The 22912-nt window shown below is 41.9% G+C and overlaps 1 protein-coding gene and 1 long non-coding RNA gene across 4 annotated transcripts; one reads left to right on the plus strand and one right to left on the minus strand.

Moving 5' to 3' along the window:
- The first annotated feature begins 59 nt into the window (after nucleotides 1-59).
- LOC148868150 (uncharacterized) lies at nucleotides 60-478 on the plus strand. Its single transcript, XR_016107049.1, has 2 exons — nucleotides 60-150; nucleotides 228-478. It is a non-coding gene; the product is annotated as an uncharacterized LOC148868150 (long non-coding RNA).
- Nucleotides 479-4456: 3978 nt separating this feature from the next.
- LOC148868151 (soluble inorganic pyrophosphatase 4-like) lies at nucleotides 4457-12800 on the minus strand. Of its 3 annotated transcripts, none has more exons than XM_088968833.1 (10): nucleotides 12467-12795; nucleotides 9127-9271; nucleotides 8915-8943; nucleotides 8578-8643; nucleotides 8384-8491; nucleotides 6797-6862; nucleotides 6594-6714; nucleotides 6359-6440; nucleotides 5101-5179; nucleotides 4457-4964 (listed from the first exon to the last, which is right to left on the minus strand). In XM_088968833.1, the coding sequence occupies exons 1-9, from the start codon at nucleotides 12779-12781 to the stop codon at nucleotides 5137-5139; spliced, it is 975 nt and encodes a 324-aa protein (XP_088824959.1). In that variant the 5' UTR covers nucleotides 12782-12795; the 3' UTR covers nucleotides 4457-4964; nucleotides 5101-5136. The 3 variants fall into 3 exon arrangements, with proteins under 3 accessions (XP_088824959.1, XP_088824960.1, XP_088824958.1); XM_088968834.1 differs by lacking the exon at nucleotides 12467-12795 and adding an exon at nucleotides 10443-10558; XM_088968832.1 differs by lacking the exon at nucleotides 5101-5179 and having other exon boundaries at nucleotides 12467-12800.
- Between the last annotated feature and the right edge of the window lie 10112 nt (nucleotides 12801-22912).

A 22912-nucleotide genomic window follows, 5' to 3' on the forward strand; every position in this document is an offset into this window, starting at 1 on the left:
AATACACTTCACCTTTTGGCTACCTAATTCACTTTGTTGTGAACTGTACCAACCTTTTTGTATATAGGTTGGCTGTGAATTCACTTTATCGACGCATCATGTGAAGGAAATTGCACCAACTTTGTGAATGGTGAATTGAATTTTAACGAGGTTTGTAGGCCAGAGTTTTGTTTGTTTTCTTCTCCCGTTAATGTTTATAGCCTCGTTAACCTTAATATAAAATGAAGGAAATCCAAATGGCATTGAAGATAAAGCTCCTAAACTTGGGGTTGCTTGGATATCTTCCACGGGCTGTCTGGTTGTACTGTAAATGTGCATCAGATACAATTTTTGGCTCTTGGTTCAGTTTTGCATCTGTTTGTTTGTGCCTATAATTTGTATTTCTATCTGATGCAAAGCATACAATATTTGTATTTCACTATTTCGTCTTATGTAGTTATGTGCACTCACTAGCAGTGCAATTTTTTCCTCCCTAAAATGACTTCTTATTTCTTATATCATTTCCAAAAAAACAACCCTCTTAGCTTTTCAATCGAACTGTCAGTCTTCCGCATAGGTTAGTAAACCACCAAGGGAAAATTAATGCAAAATGTGCACTTCCATGCATTTATACCGGTGCAAATTTCTACCACAGGGCCGGCCGATATTTTGGATTGTGGTATAATCCACATCCTGAGTGTGGATTTCAAACTAGACCACACCATAACTGAATGTGGTGTGGTTTGAAACCCATTATTATCTAATGGGTTCACTATACTAGCGAACACCACCTAAAATGATAATAGAGGGATTACACTAAAACAAGACGGGCAGTGCTTCGCCACATCCCCATAAATCGGAAAAATAGATGTACAAAAGGGATAAAGCAAGATTTGAAGGGTCCAAGGTAAAAAGCTACAATCATCCACCCCATAATTCATCATGGTTTTTAAAACCGAATCGGTGACCGGGTCTGGTTATTGGTTTGAACAGTTTAATCGCTTGATTCGAATGACCGGCCTGTTCTGACAAAAAAATAAAAAAATTTGAAAGATAGTCAAAACCGTTTGAACGATTGGGACAGTTTAAACGATTAATTGACTAATTCAGCAGTTTGTTGACCAAAATCAATGGTTTTGAGAAAAAAAGCAGATTTGAGAAAAAATGGAATCTGGTTTTTCCGGTCTGATCCGGTTTTGAAAAGCATAGAATTCATACATTTGGGGTCAGTGTTAAGAAGGGGAAAGATTCGTAATTCACGGGGGCTGTTTAGGTTGCATCGCTCAGTAACATACAAGAAAACTGAGAAATGACTCAAAGAGAACCATTTGTGCTTGACAGGTTGGGTAACAGTGGTAGCCACCGAGGAGAGTTTGATTAGATTGGCATTGACAATACTGTCCAATGGGGGCATCCTCAAGAGTCAAACTCATTGTGCCAATCTCTCGCCAGTCGCCATCTCCCTCGTTGGCTCCTCTGGCCCTCACTCCTCAATGCCAATTAGTAAGCCAATTAGTAAGCCAATTAGAAGCCTTCTTTTCACTGTAGTGCTCAAGTTTTTAAAAACCGGATCGGATATATAACCGTTTTGGTTATCAGTTTTTGGGTCAAACGGTTTAATAGTTCAGTTTGAATGAATGATCCGTTCTGATTAAAAAAGAAACAATTAAAAACCGTTGTCTACAGTTTGGACCGCCCAGGTCAGTAGGTTACTGACCAAATCAACCGTTTTTGGCCCACAAACAAAGAATCGAGTGCCTAACCGGTTCCCGAGTCAACCGGTCCGGTTTTCAATACCATGGTTTTGCTGGACTGTTTGTTATTGCCTTAATATACTATGGTATCTTTTCTTGGTTGTTTGATTAGGATACCAAATAACTTGTGACCAGTCAACCGGTATCATACAAATGGAAACCTCGGCGGGTTTTGAATAACTTGTGACCAGTCAACCGGTATCAAAGGTAACCAATCAGCAAATATTTATCAAAATTCACCGGCGGGTTTTGATTGGTCACTCTTATGGTTCCGGCACTATAGATTTTCTCATATATTCATGTATATAGGATGAATCGATTGGCGATCGCCCATCATTTCTAATGACAAGTTCTCAACCGTTTGAGCCCTGAAATCTGAAACAAATCAGAGATAAGTTACGATCTGATCCGCACACGTAATTCGTCACTCCGGATCCACAATGCGTTTGCACTCGAAGAGTCGAAGTGATTTCCTCTAAGTATCCACTCAATCTTTGAGACTTCGACACATCGATATATTGTAAGATAAACAAAACCTTTGATAGGTTGAACGCTTGGCAAAAATCAGAAGAAATGTTGACATTTATTTATTCCTTGAAAGGAAAAAAAAAATATCAAGAACAAAAAAAAAACTTTAAAGCAAAGGCCTGTCGTTTGTCTCTTTCACTTGAACCCACTGGCCAGCGCCGGGGTCGCCAAGAAATTCTCAAGTTGTAGAATATGATACCAGAAAGTAGTTTCAAACACCATCCAGTTGATCGAATAAAGTAAAAGAAGAAAATGGAGTTATCTGAACAGGTAGATCTGCGAAGTGAATAGTCAAAAAGATAGCTAAAGGTATTGATTTTGGAGGTTTCCACATTAACTCTGCAAAATGATTTAATGAGTTTCCACACATACCGTGAAAATGATGAATCCCCCTCCCCAATCTTTATTGTTTATGCCAAGATGATGTTCTTGTCGACACTTATATTTTGTGTTTCCACGGCCCAAACTGACCCCAATTGATTGATTAATCGGTACATCTTTAAAAGAGGAATGCAAATTGAGAAAGGAAAAGAAAAACATGTAGCAATATATGTATATAGAGATTAGAGAGAGAGAGAGAGAGAGAGTGAGAGAGAGAGAGAGAGTGAGAGAGAGATTAACAAATGAAAGAATGAATAGTAACCTGTCCACAGAAAGAAAAGAAGAGCTCCTGGTATTTTCCGTTCAAAAAGAAAGAAATTTCCTCCATTAATATAACAACTTAAAAAGCTTGATAATGATTAAGCAGCCACAAACATGTCAGCTAGAGGAGACATTGCCAAAGGATCTCAAGTTGCCCAAATGGTAATAAATCAAATTACCATCGGAACATGAACGTCGTCATCACCCCCACGCATTTTGATCGTTATCATCTTCACCGTTGACGTCGTCCACCAAGGCTTCAGACTCCATGAGAATCCACAAGGAAAGAAAAAGTGAAAAACAGTTGAGATGTAAATGACGGACGGGATGATCTTCTAGCATATAAATGAAAGATGGAGAAAGATGTGGAGGGTGTTTGGGCTTTAAAAAGAGGAGGCTCGTTTTGAGGGTTGCTGTTGGTTGAAGGAACCGGGGTGCGGTGTTGTAAAGGAAGAGAGGATCTTCTCGGCATATACTCGAAGCACAAACTGCCTCGCACCGTCGCACGTTCTCTTTATTCTCATAATATATATATATATATGTTCGATCATGTATAAAAAAAATATGATATCTGAAAATTTTCTGACCTATCAATTGGAATCATAAACGTGCTAACCAATCAGTTGTTATTTATTAAAATTCATGAATAGATTTTCATTGGTCAAAACTCCTTCCATACCATATCTTTTCCACGTCATAGATTTACCTTATATATTTTCTTTCTAAAAAGCAATTGGGGGAATCTTCTAAGTATGACTCTCTTTTAGACTGTCCTATTGATCTTTCACTCTGTTCATTTTTTCTCCCTTTTGATTTTGGAGTTATTCGTTTTTTCAAACTGGCACAACACTGTATCATGCGTAGCTTCCATCCAAATTCTAACAAATATGGGCCTTCTCATTCATCACGAACTCATGTAACTTCCATCCAAGTCTGTTCTAAAGGCTCAGTTTGGATGGAGTGCAAATACAAATATATAGTGTAAAATCTTACCTTTTGTATTATTTTGTATATATTTGTATTTATACTCTTTTCAAACTGAGCCTATATTTGTATTTGTTCTGGATTCTTGATGGTTCAGAACAGACTGTAAGTCGGTAACCCATACGTGCAGTTATGAGGAGAATTTAATATATATATATAATCATTGAGAAATGTATTTTTATTCTTAATCCTTTATAATTGCTTTAGTCCATTTATATATGTTTCCGAAAACATATTATTTGCGTTTTATATTTGTAGTGGATGACAGTGACCAACATCTTTATGATGCCGGTAAAACATGCAAGTAATCAACCGGTATCACAAAAGTGGTAACCGGTGGTATTTATCAAAATTCAAGGATCTGCAAGTGTCATGTTTTTTTGGGGCATCATAGATTGCAAATACTCTTACACGGAGCCCATGCTAACGTGTAATGCACAGGGAATTTTTAAAAAAGCCCAACTGTTTTTTTTTTTTCTCTAAACAACAAAAGTTCTCTTTGGACACAACCCTTTGTAGTAATTTCTATATTGTTCAGTTGTTTAACAAGATCGCACTGAAAAAAAATGTGGTGAAGCTCGACATCGTTAACAGAGCACTTAACATTATTCACAGAAAGAGGCTTGTAAGCTCGGGTAATAATGTAATACAATAGCAGCAGGCTGATCAATGATCATAAACAGTGTAGACTCCAATTCGACCACTCCAAACCATTTCAATGCTACGGAACCCAACAAACGATCCAGCTTTGTTAAAGATCCAATGTATTTATGCAGGAAAGAGAAAAGGACTCGACATGAGAACGTGCACAAATAGGCAGCTTGGATACTGTTGCCCGTTGGATTGAATCCACATAACATCTGCAGACCCTGTATTGGCTGGTTGGCAGGAATCTTCCCGTAGCAAATCCGTCCCCTTCCCTATAGTGAATCAGTGGTTCTGAATTATGATTTTGTAAGACCAGGGGGGAATAACAACTCAAGGCTAGACAATTGTTTTATTCTATGGGCAGGTTGTTTTCTTTGTACTTTGATTTTTTCCCTATTGACATCCATTCGTGTGAAAATCAGATAAGCCCTGTCATAAGCATATTACAAACCCAATAATCAGAAAATGTATTATGATCACGCACATTCAATGGCAGAAACGTGAATACAAAGATTTATACATTCGTTTAATATTGAGAAATGAAAATCCATATATGAGCATCAACCTTGTATGAAACCAACTTCTACTGTGATGAACCTGCCTATCTCCTCAGGCTTTCCACAATGTAGGTAGCATAAAGATTCCTTCACGACAATTAAAATAAAACAAGTGAATCGCTAACATTCTAAGCAATTGGAATTTGTTTAAGCCAAACACCAGTTTAAACGTATATCGATAAAATGATTATATCGTCTCATCAACTTTCCATTTTCAATGATCAGTATAATCGTAGGATATTGTTAAAATATTGTGAAAACTTCATGAATAGGGGAATCTTCATCATCCAGGACTGCAACTTATTCACCCCTTATAGTCTGGGGTTGAAAAAAAAAGAGTTGGTTTATTCCACCCAAGGTTCAAAGTATTGACACCTACACATCGTTATGAGACCCCTCCGGTACGCCCCTACAGTGGGTGCAGTGGGTGTATTGGAGATCTGACTGGTTCAGGGGGTGGAGGAGCCCTAAACCAATCCCGCTGAACAGGTTGCAAAATAAAAAAAGCAATAAAAATGAATACCAGTTCGCCCGATAGGCTGGCGTATATTTTGAACCTTGATTCCACCTTACTGCTAAATTCCCTTCAGTTTTAGTCACCAAGTGTCCAAATGATATTTGTGACTTTTCAAAATTCTATTTTACCCTTTTATGGTATCTTCTTGTATATTATATGGACCAAATTCCCTCATTTATATTTCTTGAAGGGACACTCTTTTTCTGCCATAATATTAAGGTGAGGATAAAAAGTTGAAAACAGGTTCAAGAAAAAAAATATAAAATGAAAAAATATATATATGAGATGGTACCTACTTAGTGTCTATAAACGAGGTTACTCTCATCAAATCCAAAATAAATATTTAAAAGAAAAACTAAAAATTTTAGCGCATTTAGGTAAAATACCTATTTCTGTAATAAAGCCCCTGTAATTTTGAGATCAGATGGAGTATAAGCTAATAAATAAACCTGAGGGGAGTCCTTAATATTTGACAAAAACACCAGGAAATGTACGAGTAATTTACCCTAAAAGAAGAAAAACAAAGATTAGGGGACCCATCAAACAACATAGGTTGTTTTGTTCTTTTCCTTTTTCTCCACAAAGATTACAGATTACATTAGCAGGGACCTGTTGATAGGGTAGCTCATATAAATAAGCTAATGTAACAGCTATTCTCTTCGGCCATTTTATGCTAGCACATGTCATCAGAACTCTATCCATAAAGGGGAAAATGAGAATAATACAAGATATTTGAAAGAAAAACTTACATAGAGTGTTGGATGGCTTCATAGGCTGTAGATGCCGGCAGAAACTCATTAACTGCAACTTTCTTGTTTTCATTTTTCTTGTCTGATTCCCCATATGTCAAGAAAATATTAACAGACAATATTTCCTGACTTTGTCAGAGTATAAATAAAAAGTGTAACAAACCATCAAAAGCGAAGAAAGAGAAAACCAATTAATGCATGACATGAAATCAGTGCATCTACTGAACAAGGATACAATCTTCAAAGAAACGCTTGATCTCAGCCAAACGATGGGGTGGGAGCTCCTTGATATCAGTGTAGTGTCGATACTCGGGATCATCAGCACACACCGCAATTATCTTATCATCTTTCTCTCCCTGTACTTCTTTTGATTAAACTACACTGGAGTTTCTTTCAAAGGCTAAATGACAAAATTTGGTTATAAGTGGGATCTTATACCTGATCGATCATAGGCATGAGGCCTATGGCTTTAGCCCGGAGAAAACATCCAGGAAGAACTGGTTCCTAATCATTTGCAATACCACAAACAGGCAGTAAGCCAGTCTCCATCAATGAGAAACTAGGATATTCCATTATGAAATATAAGTGGAGTAGACACCAACCCATGTTTTAAGCATCAGAGATACCAATTCTATTCAAAGAAGATTAAAGTTAATAAAGGTGAAAGATTGCCATCCCAAAATGCTACATTCAATATTACATAGCAGCCCAAAACAAATGCTGTCCTTATCAATACTTTCTGCCTCCCTAAAAGCATGTCTAAGAGTCCACGGAGTCTGACTGCTACCACTAACCATGAAACAATTAGCTTTGAATCTCCTTTTTTTTTTTATAGATAAAATTCAATTGATTTCATTAGGAAGCAAATGACAAATAGTTCGTTACAAGCATCCCAATATGAGGTGCGAGGTGCAGCCTCACTCATTGATACAGAGACATCATAAAGTTACAATTGGGCCCAGTACAACTGTTCCCTAGTTACCCCTTGTTTAGCTAGAGAGAATCAGCAAAAGCATTTGCCTCCCTCCCCACCCACTGTATAGTTACCTCCATCTGCTGAGTTAACCATTTGAATTTCTTCAATTCATTTCTGTAAACCCAGATCACTGAATCCGGGTTTTTTAGCCAACCCACCACCACCTTAGAATCCCCTTCGATCACCAAATTTTCCAATCCTAACTCTCTTGTAATCCGTACACCTTGTAGGGTTGTGTACAATTCTGCCTTTAAGGAGTCTCCATTCCCCAGTGGTCCTGAGAAGAGTGCTCTTAAGTTTCCTTCCTTGTCTCTGATGACCCCTCCTATTCCAGCTGGGCCTGGGTTGCCTTGACTACTCCCATCGAAGCTTAATTTCAGAAATACTTCAATGGGAGGAGCCCAAGCCAATATTGCCATAACCTTCTGCATTGAGCTAGAAGCCACTAAAGACCAATTCCTCCAAATATCATTAAATGTGAAATTTTTTAATAGTTCCACCATTTGTAGCCAGTGTATAACCCTAGTCATTACACACTTGTGTAATCTCCTTCCAATATATTATTTCTATCACGTGATCTTTGACATTCTAATCATACTTGTGTTGTAAGAATAAATTGTTCGCTTGTATACAGTGTTGCATGGACTCAGATACAGGATCCAGAATATGATGTGTCTGGAAGTCTGAGTCAGTGAACCTAAAAAGTAAGATTTGAGGATGTCTCACATAATTAATATTATGATGAATCACAAGTTGTATGTAGATTTAAAAAACACAAATACCAGAGTGCCCTGTTGGACAGTTTAAATGATTGCACCATCATTATATAGAGGCATCTAAAGTGAGGATTTCATAGTTTTGGAATTGATGTGGCTGCCATTTTGGTAAATATGTCTGATTCACACTGTAGCCAAGTTTGACACAGGTTTAACTCATGAGTCCCCTCCAAAGGTGGGGTGCTCATGCAACCCTGTTTGTATACCATGCATTACTATCATTCAAACACATACTATTGTGAGCAGGAATTCAACATAGACACTTGCAAATACCTGCATGAGGATCAAAACATCCATTGGATCATTGTCCTCACAGAGTGTTCGTGGGATGAAACCATAGTTATGGGGATATACAACTGATGAATAAAGTACACGATCAACCTGTAAATGAAAACCTTTATGAACATGAAGGGGAGGTCAACTAAGAAATATGCCAGAATTAGAAGTTTCTTTAGTAAAACCTTTACCTTGATCAGGCCAGTTTTCTTGTCCAGTTCATATTTCACCTTACTCCCTTTTCCTATTTCAACCACCTGCAAGAATTGGAAGTTTCTTTAGTAAAACCCGATAAGCAGAACGAGCCTCATCCATCATAAAACTCAAAAATTTGACTCTCCCCCCTGTGAACAATTAATGAAAACTAAAACCTTTTATGACAACACATACCAGAAGATTGCATTCTTTAACCTTTTTTACAAGGGTAGAAAACCCTTTATTACAGGAATTGCAATATTTGGGTATTAATCACATCTCATCATGAAAACTAAGTTTCAGAAATCAATCAATCAAGTGTGGTATCCTTACACAGTTAAAAATTGTTGGAGCTCCAGGTCCTGAATCCAAAGATACAATACAATAAGTTGTGATGTCATTACATTGGCACAGATAATTGAAAGATTAAGCACTAAGAATTCCATGTTTGATTTTGAATACCATGATTAAAATAAATAGAAGTTAACAAATAAAACTGATTAAATAATTATCAAGTGATGTCATGTAGCATTGAAATCGTGTACCTATCTCAAGATCATGCCAGGGGTGTGCAGCAACTGCCCTCCTAGACATGGATGAGAGTATCCTTTCATTGAGAGGAGGATGCAGCTGTTGGGTTGATGCAATTGCCTTGTTTGGAGTTTCAATAGGTGGAGACATAACTGCAACCTGAAATACATATGGCTGACTGTTTTAAATGATTGTTTAAGTTCCTTTTCCAGAACATTTTCTAAAGGAGAAAAAAATTATTTGTGGAAATTGGTTTGCAAGCTACTTCATCAAATGGATGCACAAATGAAGACAAAATTACCAATAAGGTTCTCATAAAACAAGTAATACAAATACAAGAATGTTATCATTGAAATCATAATGAACAAGAAACATGAAAGAAAAGTCTCCAACGATTGTTAACCCATTGTATTTGTTAGGTAAGTACAGATAATTCTGAATGATGTGTATAAGAAATAGGCCAAGCCTCTTGACTTATATATACTGATGTACAAGTTATAGATAAGAAGATTAATAAACAAGTTTACTACACTATGATTGCCAGCATCTGTTAAAAAAGGTAATATGTTACAAGTTGAAGGGGCTAGAAATGCTAGGGGCATACCAAAAAGAACTTGGGTGGAAGTAATGAGAAATGATTTTTAAATGAGCTAGGGCTAAATACTTGTGCTAATAACATGGTACTCTAACCAACATATACACACACACAAACACTCCATGTATATGAAGCTTTTCTTTTATTTTCCTTTTTTTAAAATGGCGCTTCACATCATTCAGGTGTGTGTGCCTTGCATTGTTCCTTGTGCCTCAGGCTCTAGGCAAGGTTCAAAATTTCGATACGATACGCCCTGTATCAAGCGTATCATATCATATCTTTGAGGGTCCGATACACCTGTTTACAGGTGTTTCGGGACCCCACTCTTTTTTAATAAAAAAACATGCTTAAATATCTTCCCAAAAACCAAATTTTGAAAAAAAAAACCTAAAAAAAGGTATTTCCACTTGTACCTAAGTACCGATATGCCTCTGCCGACACACAGAGGCGTATCGATACTTTGAACCATGGCTCTAGGTACCCCTTGCACAAATGCACTTTAATTGTACTTCTTGCTTTTAAAACACCACTGGTTACAGTTTTTATAGCTGTTTCGGGGTAAACATGCTGGGGGTGAGCAAAATTTGATGGGTAACACCTACCAAATCCTGTGACAAACATCCAATCAGATTAACTGTAAGTTTGTAACCACCAACATGTGTGCAACACTAGAACAGATGGTCCAGAAATAAATAGATAAAAAGTAAAAAGAATTAGATGGCTATGCCCTCTCACCATGTTTATTAAGGGAAGAGATACTCTCTCATATAGGTGCACGGTGCACCTTCAAGCTGCTTAAGTGCCAAGCATGAAAATGATACAAGCTGCTTAATGGCAAATGTAGACCCCTGTGAACTGAATTAGCATCAATGATTATGCCACTGTTTGCAATAGCTTTTCTAAATTTTTGTGGGCATGATTTTAGAAAAGCCTCTTTAGTTGGAATTAAGGCTTAGTTGAATTGAGTATATGAAGTCTGAACAGAACCTTTTATACTATTTTCACCTTTCCCTTTTGATCAATAGCAAGGTAATAATAATTGCCATGTTTTCTTTTTTCATAACATCTAACGTTCTATGGGTAGCACGTGACAACTTAGAAAGTTGATAGATAAAATGCAAAAATAGAACCTTGCAAGACACAGTAAGGCCTTTAAATTGATCATCATGGTGTACAGAAATCCAACATTACATTAACGTTCATTAGATTGACAAATTATTACTGTTGTTGTTATTGTTGAGGATGAAGTCCCCAATCAACCCCTTGTCAGGGGTTTGTTGGGAGCCCTCATACTATTATTTTAGATGGATGGTGTGAGAAGAAAGGAAAAAAAAAAGGGAAAACTAAAACATAAAGAACAGAATATGTGAAAATTTGACAAACTCCATAAGCCTTGCACTTTCTTTCTCCGACAATCAAAGAACTTCCAGTATAATTATTTCAGAAAAAAAGAAACTTCTTGCTTTAAATTGAAGATGATTAATAAGACTACCAGTAGAACTTTTGGTAAAAATAAGCCTTGTGACTTGTAGGGCTTCAAGTCAGGTTGCCTGATTTGAATAATTTCAACTACATTGGGCTCGGGTTAGGGTTTGGGCCAATTGGAAATTTAACAAATTCCTAACCCCAACCCGACCCAAGTTGCACCTCTAGTAACTTAGACATGAACATGTCAAGGTATTGAACTTGGAAACAAAGTGCAAAACATAAAGTGGACGAGAAGGAAATTCAAATCATGGCGCAATTCAAACATCTGTGATAAGGAAGTTGTCAATAAGAGTATTAAAAATTTATACAACAGTGCTTCTTGCAATTGACATTCAATATCATTTTCAAAATTTATAGTCAATTCTACAATCAAGTAGAAAATCAAGAGTCAAGATATTCTCCAATAAGTTAGTATTGCAACCATGGTAGGTGCAATTAGCAAACATGATTTCAAATCTATATCGACCCTGAAGGAAATGATTTACATACTAATTGCATACATTCATATCTCTACATGTCTGCAACTGCAGGACAGTAAAGGTAACCATCCTAGAGAACCATAAAGGCCATAAGCTTCTGCTTGTGGCTAAATAACAGCAAATGTAACCCCCTCAGGGATCTTGAATTCCTGACTACCAAATATTTATGCAAATATAAGATTCGATTTGGCTGAAACACAATGCCAAAATAACAAAAGTTAGGCACTGTAGATTCTCTAATAGTCTCCATCCCCCCTCCCAAATTCCAAAGAGAAGAACAAGGATAGAACTTCGATCGTTTTCCCCTTGTAGGTAGCTAGACAAGCTGGTATATTAGCTATACGGTCTGAAGCATGTTACTGCGGAAGATAATATAATTCCGGCAGGAATTCATCACTGCATTTTAAACACTTACAGATCTACCAAAGGAACAATGCACAATCTGTGCAATTGCAAAGCGGAATATCTTGTAGTAACAACAAACAGAAAAAGAAAAAAAATCGAAATGGAAAGAAAGATAACAAAACGCAGTCCCAATCAGTGCGAGAATTTCGAACATAGAAGGAACGGCGGTTATACAGATCGTAACAACAAAGACGAAATGCGAGCGACTAAACATTACCACAAGGTCCACAACACTCATTAGCAGTGAACAGAAGAAAGAGATCCATAAACAGAAAGAACATGGTCAACAGATTGAAAAACCCTAATTAAACTAGAATCAAACATGGAGAATGGCATCTCAACAAAGAGATCAAAAGCCCTAGAAATGAGACTGAATCTGCAACGTACCTGAAGCAGTGCGGGCACGAGAGCAGAGGCGAAAACCAAAGAAGAACAAGAAGATAATCTCAGATCTCGAAAAAAGGAGAGAATGAGTGAGAAGAACGGCAAAGGAATGTGTAAAGAAACCCGTGGGGGTAATGCAATTAAATAGAACGAGTCGAGAGCTGTGCTACGAATGATGTGCGCATTCCCGCTTCTTTTCTTCTTTGCCGTTTTAAAGCCGCCGCCTTTTCTTACGCTGCTGATGGAACGGAGGAGGTATGTTTTTTTGTCCGAGTCCGGATTTCCTGCTAACGAGACTCTATCCACACCTACCCACATTACATCGCAACCATACATGGGAACATTTCATCGTCTTACATGTTATTATACACGGGGAGATGTTACGGATGCACGGTAGTGTATTCTGAGAGTTATTATCAATAGGAGATCCGGAGTGCTCCTTCGGTAGGTTATCAAAGCCGAGTTTTGTAAACGTTGTTTCCAGCTGTGTAGTCGGTGCCAGTGGTGACACGAATGAGGTTTTAATTGGCTGGTTTGCTTAGGACCCACATGGACAGAGACGGAGTTCTTAACGGTCTCACCCGATCAGTTTAGTCACACGTTAGGTTTCGCGGATCAGATGGTGGAATGACAGACATGTTAACGACACCTGGGGGACGGTGTGTGTGGTGAGGTAACGTGGAAGCGAGGTCGAGTCTGAATCTGGCTCTGTCAAGGCATTATTCCTAGGATAAAGGGATAATTCTCTCTGGCTTTTACGTCCGAGAGAAGTTTACACCACTGACACTGAGATCTCATCTCCACCGCTCTAGGAACTTTTGACTATAACAAACCTACCGGTCTTTTTACATCAATAGCCTAATTGTAGGGGTGCAAATGGGTTTGAACCGATTCGACATCCGATCCTATTTGATGGAATTCGAATTATTACTGTTCGGATTTTTTTTATCAAATCATAAAATAGTATTCGAATAGAACTTGGATCGTCCTATCCGATCTAACAAAATCCGATCCGATTTGTATTAGGTTTATAAATATAAATATATATAATACATATATATTATTTATTTATTTATAAATTTATTATAATACTTATTTTTTATAAAAACATGTATATATATACGAAAATAGTTAAAAAATACTTGTATATTTTGTTTTTACTTTACTTAAATTAATATATTTTATTTTAATAATTTATTATTTTTTAAAGAAAAGAAGTTGGATTGGATCGGATCTGACTTGCCGATAGGATCCAAATTCAAATCGAGTCCTATTAGATCCGATCGGATCTTAGGATTGGATTGGATTCGACATGAACAATACTAGATTTGATTCAAATATGTCCTGATTCAAATCCAATCCAATCTGTTTGCATCCCTACCTAATTGGATCTCATAGCCAAATGCAAGTTGAGTGGATCAAGATCTATGAAAGTTGTGTGTATCCCGATGCACGATTGGGATATGCTATAGGCGCACTTTGTGGGGGAGCCAATCCAAACTCCATTTTGTTGATTGATCTATGGTTCGATTGGGACCTTCGTCCAAGGATATCAAATTCTTTACCTTATAAGTAAGTTGAATTGGGATCTCCTATCAACAGAGCATGTTTCAACTCCTTACCAATATAATTTGATACCACACATCTCAAAGTACCATTATTTAGTTTATAAATCAAATGATTGAGATGTGCGGTGTTAGATCATGTTGGTAAGGTAGTGAAACATTATACGAATGGTACCTGTGATGTTATCTCAACCTTTTGATTTCAAATTAGATATCATCTTAGGTGATGTTTGGCATCAATGATGATTTGTTGAAAATCACCACTATGTCAAAGTAATGTCAAATGTTAGAGAAATTGACATTGAAATTTCTGTATGGTTGGCAAATTTTAGTGATTCTTAAGAAATCAGCCAATAATCGATTATTGAAATCAGATATCACATTTTTTTGGTGATTTCCTTATTACTATCCCTCTTATTTTTTGAGGATGACATGACATCCAACATAGCCTCGTAATTCTAATGCAAGAATAGTCAACCCTTGATAAGAATCAGTATCAAAGAGATTCAAATCGATTTCTCAAAAATTGATTTATACGGTGATGCTGCACAATCTGGGCACTCCTAGCTGGTTGTGACTTGGCTTCTAGCTCAGACGGGTGGCACCTAAGAGGAAGAAGAAGGTGAAGGATTCCCGGGGAGCTCTCCCGATGGGAACACTCCGATGGCTAAGTTAGAAATGGAGAAATCTCAAAGGAAGAACAAAGAGTAAGAGTGTTGAAAGTGCTTAAGCTTCAATACCTTTGCTTTGTGAGGGTCGGGGTCCTTTTATACGGGAGCTTGGTCACATCAGGCGTAACCGTCACTGCCCTAGCCGTTACTGATTGGGTAGAGGTGGCAGGTGCAGGCTGCCGCCATAGGCTGCTACTACAGGGTACGGACGTCAGGTGGGCCATGCTTTTCAGAGACGGCAGGTAGAACGCTGCCTGGCAAGGGATTCGAGCACTGCCACTGGATCCGACAGGTACAGATGTCAGGCATATATCCCTGCAGTCTACCGAGCTACCGTGCATCGAACCACTTGGGGCAGGTTTGCCTTGCACCGAGGTGCCGAGGTGCCCGTACTAGAGGCGAGCCTTAAGAAAGTACAAGCAAGAGTCTTGATGGTGTTGTCCCGAGGTGTTTCTCCCTCACGACACTTAGCCAAAAGTCAGGGTGCTTCCTTCTTAGGAAGGGAGATCTCGGAGTCCCTTAGGAGGAACTCGGGTCCCACGAGGAGCTCGGGTCCCAGGAGGAGCTCGAGTCCCTTTGCACAGGGGAACTTAGGGGCTCCAGCGTCAGGTTCAGGGCAAGTGGGGCCCGACTTCTCAACGAGCTGTCACACCCGACGAGTTGTTTGACAGGGCCTCGGCAAGCTTGCTGCGCCGAGTAGTGGCCAGGCTATCACACTGAGTTGTCACTTATGCCAGGTCATGTCCACGTGTCCCCATGCAACGAGGTCGGGCCAAATCACCCTACATCAATTGCCCCCACTCCCTGTGCTAGGGGTGTTGACCTAGCACAGGGAGTCCGCAGTATGCCGGGTGGATTTGGCTTCGGAGTCCAAACTTTCTTGTATGCCAACTCATAGGTTGGACCAGTCTTCTACTTGGTTTTTCCAGGCGCAACTCGGGTCGCGTATGGCCTACGCGCGGATGTCACACGACTTATAGACTCCACGGACATCAAAAATTGAGCTAAACTGATTTTGCCTTGAAGGTCGCACAATTGGTTTTTATGAGAGTCGTCAGATTGCTTCAATCTCAACCGTTGATGCCCACGGATAGTGGCTATAAATAGTGGGGGTCCTGGTCATTTTCCTTTGCCACAAACATTCAGTTGTAGTCTTAAGCTCGCGTCCAAAGCCTTCTGCTCGGGTTAGTTCCTTTCCAGTCCGGTCTTATTTTTCTTTGGTGAGTCACCCTAGCTTCTTCCTTAGTTTCAATTATGTCTTCTTTTGATAGCCTTTTAGATGAGCCCGAGGTGGACACCTCAGCTCAGGGTAACCCTACCGAAGTCCAGTCTCTCGAGGTGCGGGAGGCCTCTGGTCACCAGGCGTCCACCTCTCACTGAGTTTGGATGTCAGATAGGTTCGGGCCCTCCACCATGACCTTGGAGAGGCTCCGCCATCTCATTTGGCAATATAACTTGCCAAAGGAGTATACCTATAGTTTACTTGCGGGGAACTTCTCGTGGGAGCACGACCCTGATGAGGTCGTGATCTTCCAAGAGCAACTTATAGTCGGGCTATGCCTTCCCTTCCACCCACTCTTAGTGAAGGTCCTGAAGCACTTCAACGTTATGATAGACTAGCTTCACCCGAACTCGGTCTGTAACGTGGTCGGGACCATCTCTCTTTGTTATGAATATGTCAGGCCCCTTAACCTGGACATACTCTGCTCCATCCTCACCATCAAGAAGAGCGCTTTGTGTGTTCTCCCCGAGCATAGGAGGGCTTACTACTTGTCCCCCCACGTGGGCTTTAAGCTCATGCACAAGCTTCCTAGTAAGGTCCCGGCCTGGAAGCAGGACTCTTCATAGTCCGGAATCCCACGGGGTGGCCCTTCCCTACTCACTAGAGGGCAGCTATCCAAGACTCTGGCATCATACTCGATAGGAAGACCAGGGAGGCATTCCGGTCATGGGCTGAGGTCGACTGCGATTTCAGAGATTATATCAAAGAGGGTATGCTCTTCCATGCTAGCTTGAGCCCAGGTAGGTAGTTAGTACCTTAGTTGTTTGGTCTACTCTCCTTTTCTTTCTTTTACTTGAATACTAATGTCGAACACTTTTGCAGGTCCTATGGAGGCAAACAAAATCAAGGGAGACCGGCTCTTTAAGCATATGAATGGGAGGAAGAAGTGGGCTGCCAAGAGAGCTTGTATCGAGTCACCACTTGCCCCCATTCCCGAGCCCCAGCTTTCGTTGGCTCCAGTCTCTAAGCCCGAGCTCCCTCGGGCTCTTCCGATCATCAGCTTGGAGGAGTCTCTACCACCTAGGGAGCCTGAGGCCGTTGTGAGGTCGGTAGCCGAGGCCGAGGTTGCCACCGGAGCTGCTAACATTGCAGCTGGAGCATCTACCGAGCCCATTCACACAGACGAGATGGTTGTCTCTGGTTTGGGGAGCCCGGATGGGGGTCGAAGCATCTTGCTCCCCTAATGCGGTCTTCGAAAGAGCAAGGGGGCCACTTACTCCGAGGAGATTTTGGTTTGGGCCAATATGCTCAACCCTGCTCAGCTTGGAGCCCGGGCTGCCACCCACACTATGGTGGTAAGTTTCCTTCCCTTTTCTTTTCCTTTTGTATTTGTGCTTCTTCGGTACTAACTATCTTCTTTGTCAGGTGAACTCCGTCGTGCACGCCCTTACCCTTCAGTCCAAGAGGAACCTGAAGCGGGCTTTGACTGTCGAGGTGTCTTCCCGCTCTGCCCATACTGAACCGAGGATAGCTCGTGAGCAGATCCATCGGTTGGAGAGTGGTGCCATGGCCCAGAGGGGCGTCATCACGACACTTACGGTGGAAAAGGATGAGTTGGCCTGTGAGAATAACGAGCTGAGGGGCGAGATGGAGGCCCTTAAAGCAGAGTTGACACGTGAGAAGGTTGTGCTGAAAGGCGAGTTGGATGCCCTTAGAGCAGAGGCGGAAGGGCTTAAGAAAATTAAGAAGGTTCTTCTACACGAGGTGGAGTTCCTCAAGGCGGACATTGCAGAGACAACAGAGATCTTCATTCAGGCAATAGAGGAGACGAAGGCCAAAGCCATTGCTGACTACATCCAGTCTGATAAGTTTGATGTCGTTCTGGGGGAGGCCTACTGCAAGGGGTTCAAGCTCGGTAGGTGGCTGATAAGGCATTCGTACCCCAAGCTTGACACAAGCATCATCACCACCTCGCAAATTACGGACGAGAAAGCTCGTTAAGCCGCGGAGGACCCGAACTTAGAGGAGGAGGGTGGTGACGAAGAAGATGCCCCTGACCAACCTGAAGCTCTTGAGGAAGTCTCACGCGGGGGTGGAGAGACCCTGAAGTAATTACCTTTGTACTTTGAGCTAGCGAGTTCTTGGTTTTTCTTTTCTCTTGAACTCGTTGTACAAACTTTATCTATTAATGAATGACCCTTTTCCAAGTGATCTTTCCAAGTACTGTCTTATCCGAGCTTATCATGGTTGTGTGCGGAGTGGTTTGACGTAGTAGGGCATAGTAGGGCGCATGCCCGAACTGCCTTGTGACGTACATAGGTGATTAACATAGTAAGGCATAGTAAGGCGTATGCCCGAACTACCTTGTGATGTACACTGAGGTGGGCTTAACGCCATAGGGTCTACTGGTCTGCCCATGCCCTCGGTGCAGTGTGCTATGGTGTTGATCTCCATGGTCAGCTTTTCGTTTCAACCCTTTAAGTTCATTCGCATCATAGTGGCCACTTGAGCCCGAATTGCCCGAAGTGCCTTTTGGCCCTTGAGCCCTGAGAGTGACCCGCGGTTTACTCCGTTACTCATAGGTATTTCTGTCGTAGGTTGATGATATTCCACGCCCGAGGTACTTGTTTCTCTTCTAAAGTTTCGAACTCGTATGTTCATTCATTGAGTACTTGCTTTACTTGGTAGGGTCTTTCCCAGTTCAGACTGAGCTTGTCAACGCCGGACTTAGGCACCATAACCTTATGGAGAACCAAGTCGCCAACGATGAGAGTTCGCTTTTTGACCCTGGCGTTATAATACCGAGCTACCCTTTGTTGGTAGGCTGTGGTCCTGGGCAACAAAAAAGATGACCCTGGCGTTATAATAACAACGTTTTTGAAATAACAAGTACGGGAAATCTAATAGCAACAAAAAAGATGAAATCTAAGCAAAGACAAATAAAAACATACGTTGCAAAGAATGCAAAGATTTACGTGGTTTGGCCTTATTGCCTACATTTACAGGAAAAACGAAATATATTCTTCACTATGAAAGAAAAATTGAGAACAATACAAGTACCTTGAAACTTGTAGCCCAAACTAGCCCTTACCCTTGTACACCCGTTCTCCCTTTCCTCTCAACCTGAAGAACAAAACAAGAGAAAAAACCCACTCTCACACCAAGAGCATTCCAAAATTTTCTCCCCAAAAAGCACATACAAAAGAAAGCTTTTATATGTAAAACATCTTTAACCTAAAAGAAGACCACACCAATCATTATATTAAAACTAATCTAGCGATTGTAAAATAAGACGAAATCCCAACAAAAACAAATATTACGATACCACAAATCCAAAATGAAGGCAATCATCTTTAAGAATGATGGGCCACAACTGTATTAATAACCTGTTATTACAAATCAGAAGCAGATTATTTATCAAATTCATGGGTAATAATTGGCTGTATGGTTTTGTCATTGGCATGTATTCATTTTTTTTTTTAACACTAGCATTTGCGTTTTCTAGTTGATCATGATTGGTAAAGGTTGATTATTTTGAAGTGCTTTTTTTCTTTATTTTCCTTCTTCAAGTTTCATCTTCTCTTCCAAGATGTACAAACTAGAGTCAAATTCCCATAAGGTGATGTTTGACATCGATGATGATTCTTCTTTGTCGATTATCTAAAATTGGTGATTTTCAAAAATTACCAAAATCTGTTGTTTGGTATCATTTATACCGTATGATGTAGGGTGATTTGGCCCAACCTCATGACATGGGGACACGTGGACATGACCTGGCATAAGTGACAACTCAGTGTGACAGCCTGGCCACTACTCGGTGCAGCAAGCTCGTCGAGGCCTTGTCAAACAACTCATCGGGTGTGACAGCTCGTCGAGAAGCCGGGCTCCGCTAGCCCCGGACCTGAGGATGGAGCCCCCGAGCTCCCCCGTGCAAAGGGACCCAAGCTCCTCGTGGGACCCGAGTTCCTCCTAAGGGACTCCGAGCTCTCCCTTCCTAAGAAGGAAGCACCCCAACTTTTGGCTAAGTGTCATGAGGGAGAAACACCTCGGGACAACACCATCAAGACTCTTGCTCGTACTTGCTTAAGGCTCACCTCTAGTATGGGCACCTCGGTGTACCTCGAAGCCTCGGTGCAAGACAAACCTGCCCTAGGTGGTTCGGTGCACGATAGCTCGGCAAACTGTAGGGAGATCTGCCTGACATCCATACCTACCAGATCCGGTGGCAGTGCTCGGATCCCTTGCCAGGCGGCATTCTGCCTGCCGTCTCTGAAAAGCATGGCCCGCCTGACGTCCGTACCCTACACTAGCAGCCTGTGGCGGCAGCCTACACATGCCACCTCTGCCCAGTCAGTAACGGTTATGCCTGATGTGACTGAGCTCCACTATAAAAGGACCCCAACCCTCACAAAGCAAAGGTATTGAAGCTTAAGCACTTTCAACACTCTTACTCTCTGTTTTTCCTTTGAGATTTCTCCAGTTCTAACTTAGCCATCGGAGTGTTCCCATCGAGAGAGCTCCCCGAGAATCCTTCACCTTCTTCCTCTCAGGTGCCGCCCGTCCGAGCTAGAAGCCAAGTCACAGCCAGCTAGGAGTGCCCAGATTGTGCAGCATCATTTGGCGTCGTTTATGGGAAACGCTTCAAAAAGCCTCCCTCTAACTTCTGTGAAATTTTTCTTTATTTAACTCATCAGCATCACCAACACCCATGGCTTCTTCCAGCAACTTCGGACGTCAGAACACCCCAGAGGAGCAACTCTAACTGCCCACCATCTGCATCGGGCAGTACACCGTCCCCTTCTCTGTGGATGGGGTTCCTAGCTTGAATGTGCCTACGATGGTGGCACCCTTGAGTGTTTCGCTGCCCCTTGCAGTCGGGATGACCTTCGCTGAACCCACCATCCTCCCTCTAGTGGCCAGTCAATGTCAACTTGAAGACCTGATGCAGTGCATGCGAGCCATGTAGGCCCAGATGCAACAGTTTCAACAACTTCAGTTCCACCAGCAACAAGTGCTACACCAAGTGTCCCAGTATCAGTACCAGCAACAATTCCCATCACTCCCTCCCCGGCATCCGGCTACACAACCAACTAAGCCTCATCGCCGCAGTGAACTCCCTTCCCGTTGGGTAGAGACTTTGGCATCATCTCATGGAAGGAAGGGAAGACTCCCTACCCCCACCTCGCTGCCCGCAGTCAGGTTGGGGGCTTCCTAGTCGGTTAGGCTGGTGTCACCTCAGTATCCGTAGTTCGAGCCTTTGCTTGCGGAGAACAGGTTCAAAGTGCTAGCCAACGATTTGGAACAAGGTCCTTTTGTCCGCAGCTACCGACAATCATCCCTGTCTCCCCCTGGGCCCATCGAGCTCAACAATACTGAGGCCAGCAGCACCAACGCCGAGCCGACCAAGAAGCGGCGGAGACACCATCGGGCTCGCCGAACTGCCACCACCCACAATCTTCCCGAGCTCAAGGGCAAAATATAAATAAGTTTGGGAGAGGTAAGAGCTGCACCACTTCTCTCAGTCCCCTCTCCTCTGTCTTCGGAGCTCCTCACTGTCCCCATGCCTAGGGACTTCAAGCTCCCCCCATTGGAGAAGTACGACGGGTCCTTCGACCCCAATGGCCACGTCGACGCCTTCCAGTCCCAGACGCATTTGGCAAGGGCGAGTGAATCTTTCATGTGCGTGGCCTTCTCTACTACATTGAAGGGAGTAGCCCGCACTTGGTACCGAAACCTTGCGCCGAGGTCAATAGGGAGCTGGGCGCAATTCGTGCAGGTCTTCACCTCCCACTTCGTCACCAGTAAGAGGTGCCCGAAGACTCAGGAAAGACTCCTCAGCATAGTCCAGAGGGATGGGGAGTCTATCCGGAACTACATCAAGCGGTTCAATGACGCTTGCCTACAGATACCCAACCTGGACCCTGCAGTTCGGCTCACTGCGGCCAAACAGGGCATCACTCACAAAGAGTTTAAATGGCACGTGGTCATCAACCAACCCAAGACCGTGACTGAGTTTCTCGAGCTCGCAGATCGGTTCATATGAACAGAGGAGGAGATCAACCAGAAGGGCGAGCACATCCTCGAAAAAAGAAAAAGGGAATCGAAACCCTCAGCTCCAAGTGACTATAGGAAAAAGGACCAAGCTCGGGGGGCAAAACCAGTCCAACCTTTCCGAGCTCCAGCAGCAGAAAGGGTGTTTACATCCCTCAACACAAAACGGGCAGAGATCCTCATGGCAATCAAGGACGCCCCCTATGTAAAATGGCCACCTCGGCTCAAGGTCGATCCTAATGTTAGGAACAAAAACTTGTATTGTAGTTTCCATAGAGATCACGATCATAGTACCGAAAATCATAAGAATCTCCGCGATGAGATAGAAGAGCTCGTCTGTCGCGGATATTTGAGAAATTTTGTACAACATAGCAATAACAATAATAAAGCAGGTTGGCACGGGGAACAGAATAAAGAAGCCCTCGAGTTCAGTAGATAGGCAGAACATCCACGGAAGCAGCCTCCAGATGAGAGACCAATCCGGGGGACCATTCATGTAATCGTCGAAGGATTGATTATCGTGGGCTGCACTTCGGCAACAACTTGGTCATTAGCCCGCGAAGCCGCCAAAGAAGAATTAAACCCCCCAAAGCGGCCAAGGGTGGAGGAACCGATCTTCTTCATTGAAGACGATGTGCGAGGGGTTCGGTACCCCCACGTTGATGCGCTTGTCGTCAAGATCAAAATCAACGACTTCAAGGTCAGGCGTGTTCTAGTAGACTCAGGCATCTCGACGGATATCCTCTTTAAGGCAGCCTTCGATCAGCTTTAGCTCCCAGAAAGCGACTTGAAGCCCGCAAGCACTCCACTGGTGGGATTTAGCGGCGAAGAAGTCAGGCCTTTGGGAAAGGTCACTGTACCGGTGGAGATCGGTACCTAGCCCAATGTGGTAAGGCTCAGTCATGAGTTCCTGGTGGCTGCGACCCTCTCTCCGCACAAC

Source organism: Nelumbo lutea, chromosome 2, assembly GCF_056320005.1.
Source record: "Nelumbo lutea isolate HS-2025 chromosome 2, American lotus-T2T, whole genome shotgun sequence".
In the NCBI taxonomy this organism is placed as follows: domain Eukaryota; kingdom Viridiplantae; phylum Streptophyta; class Magnoliopsida; order Proteales; family Nelumbonaceae; genus Nelumbo; species Nelumbo lutea.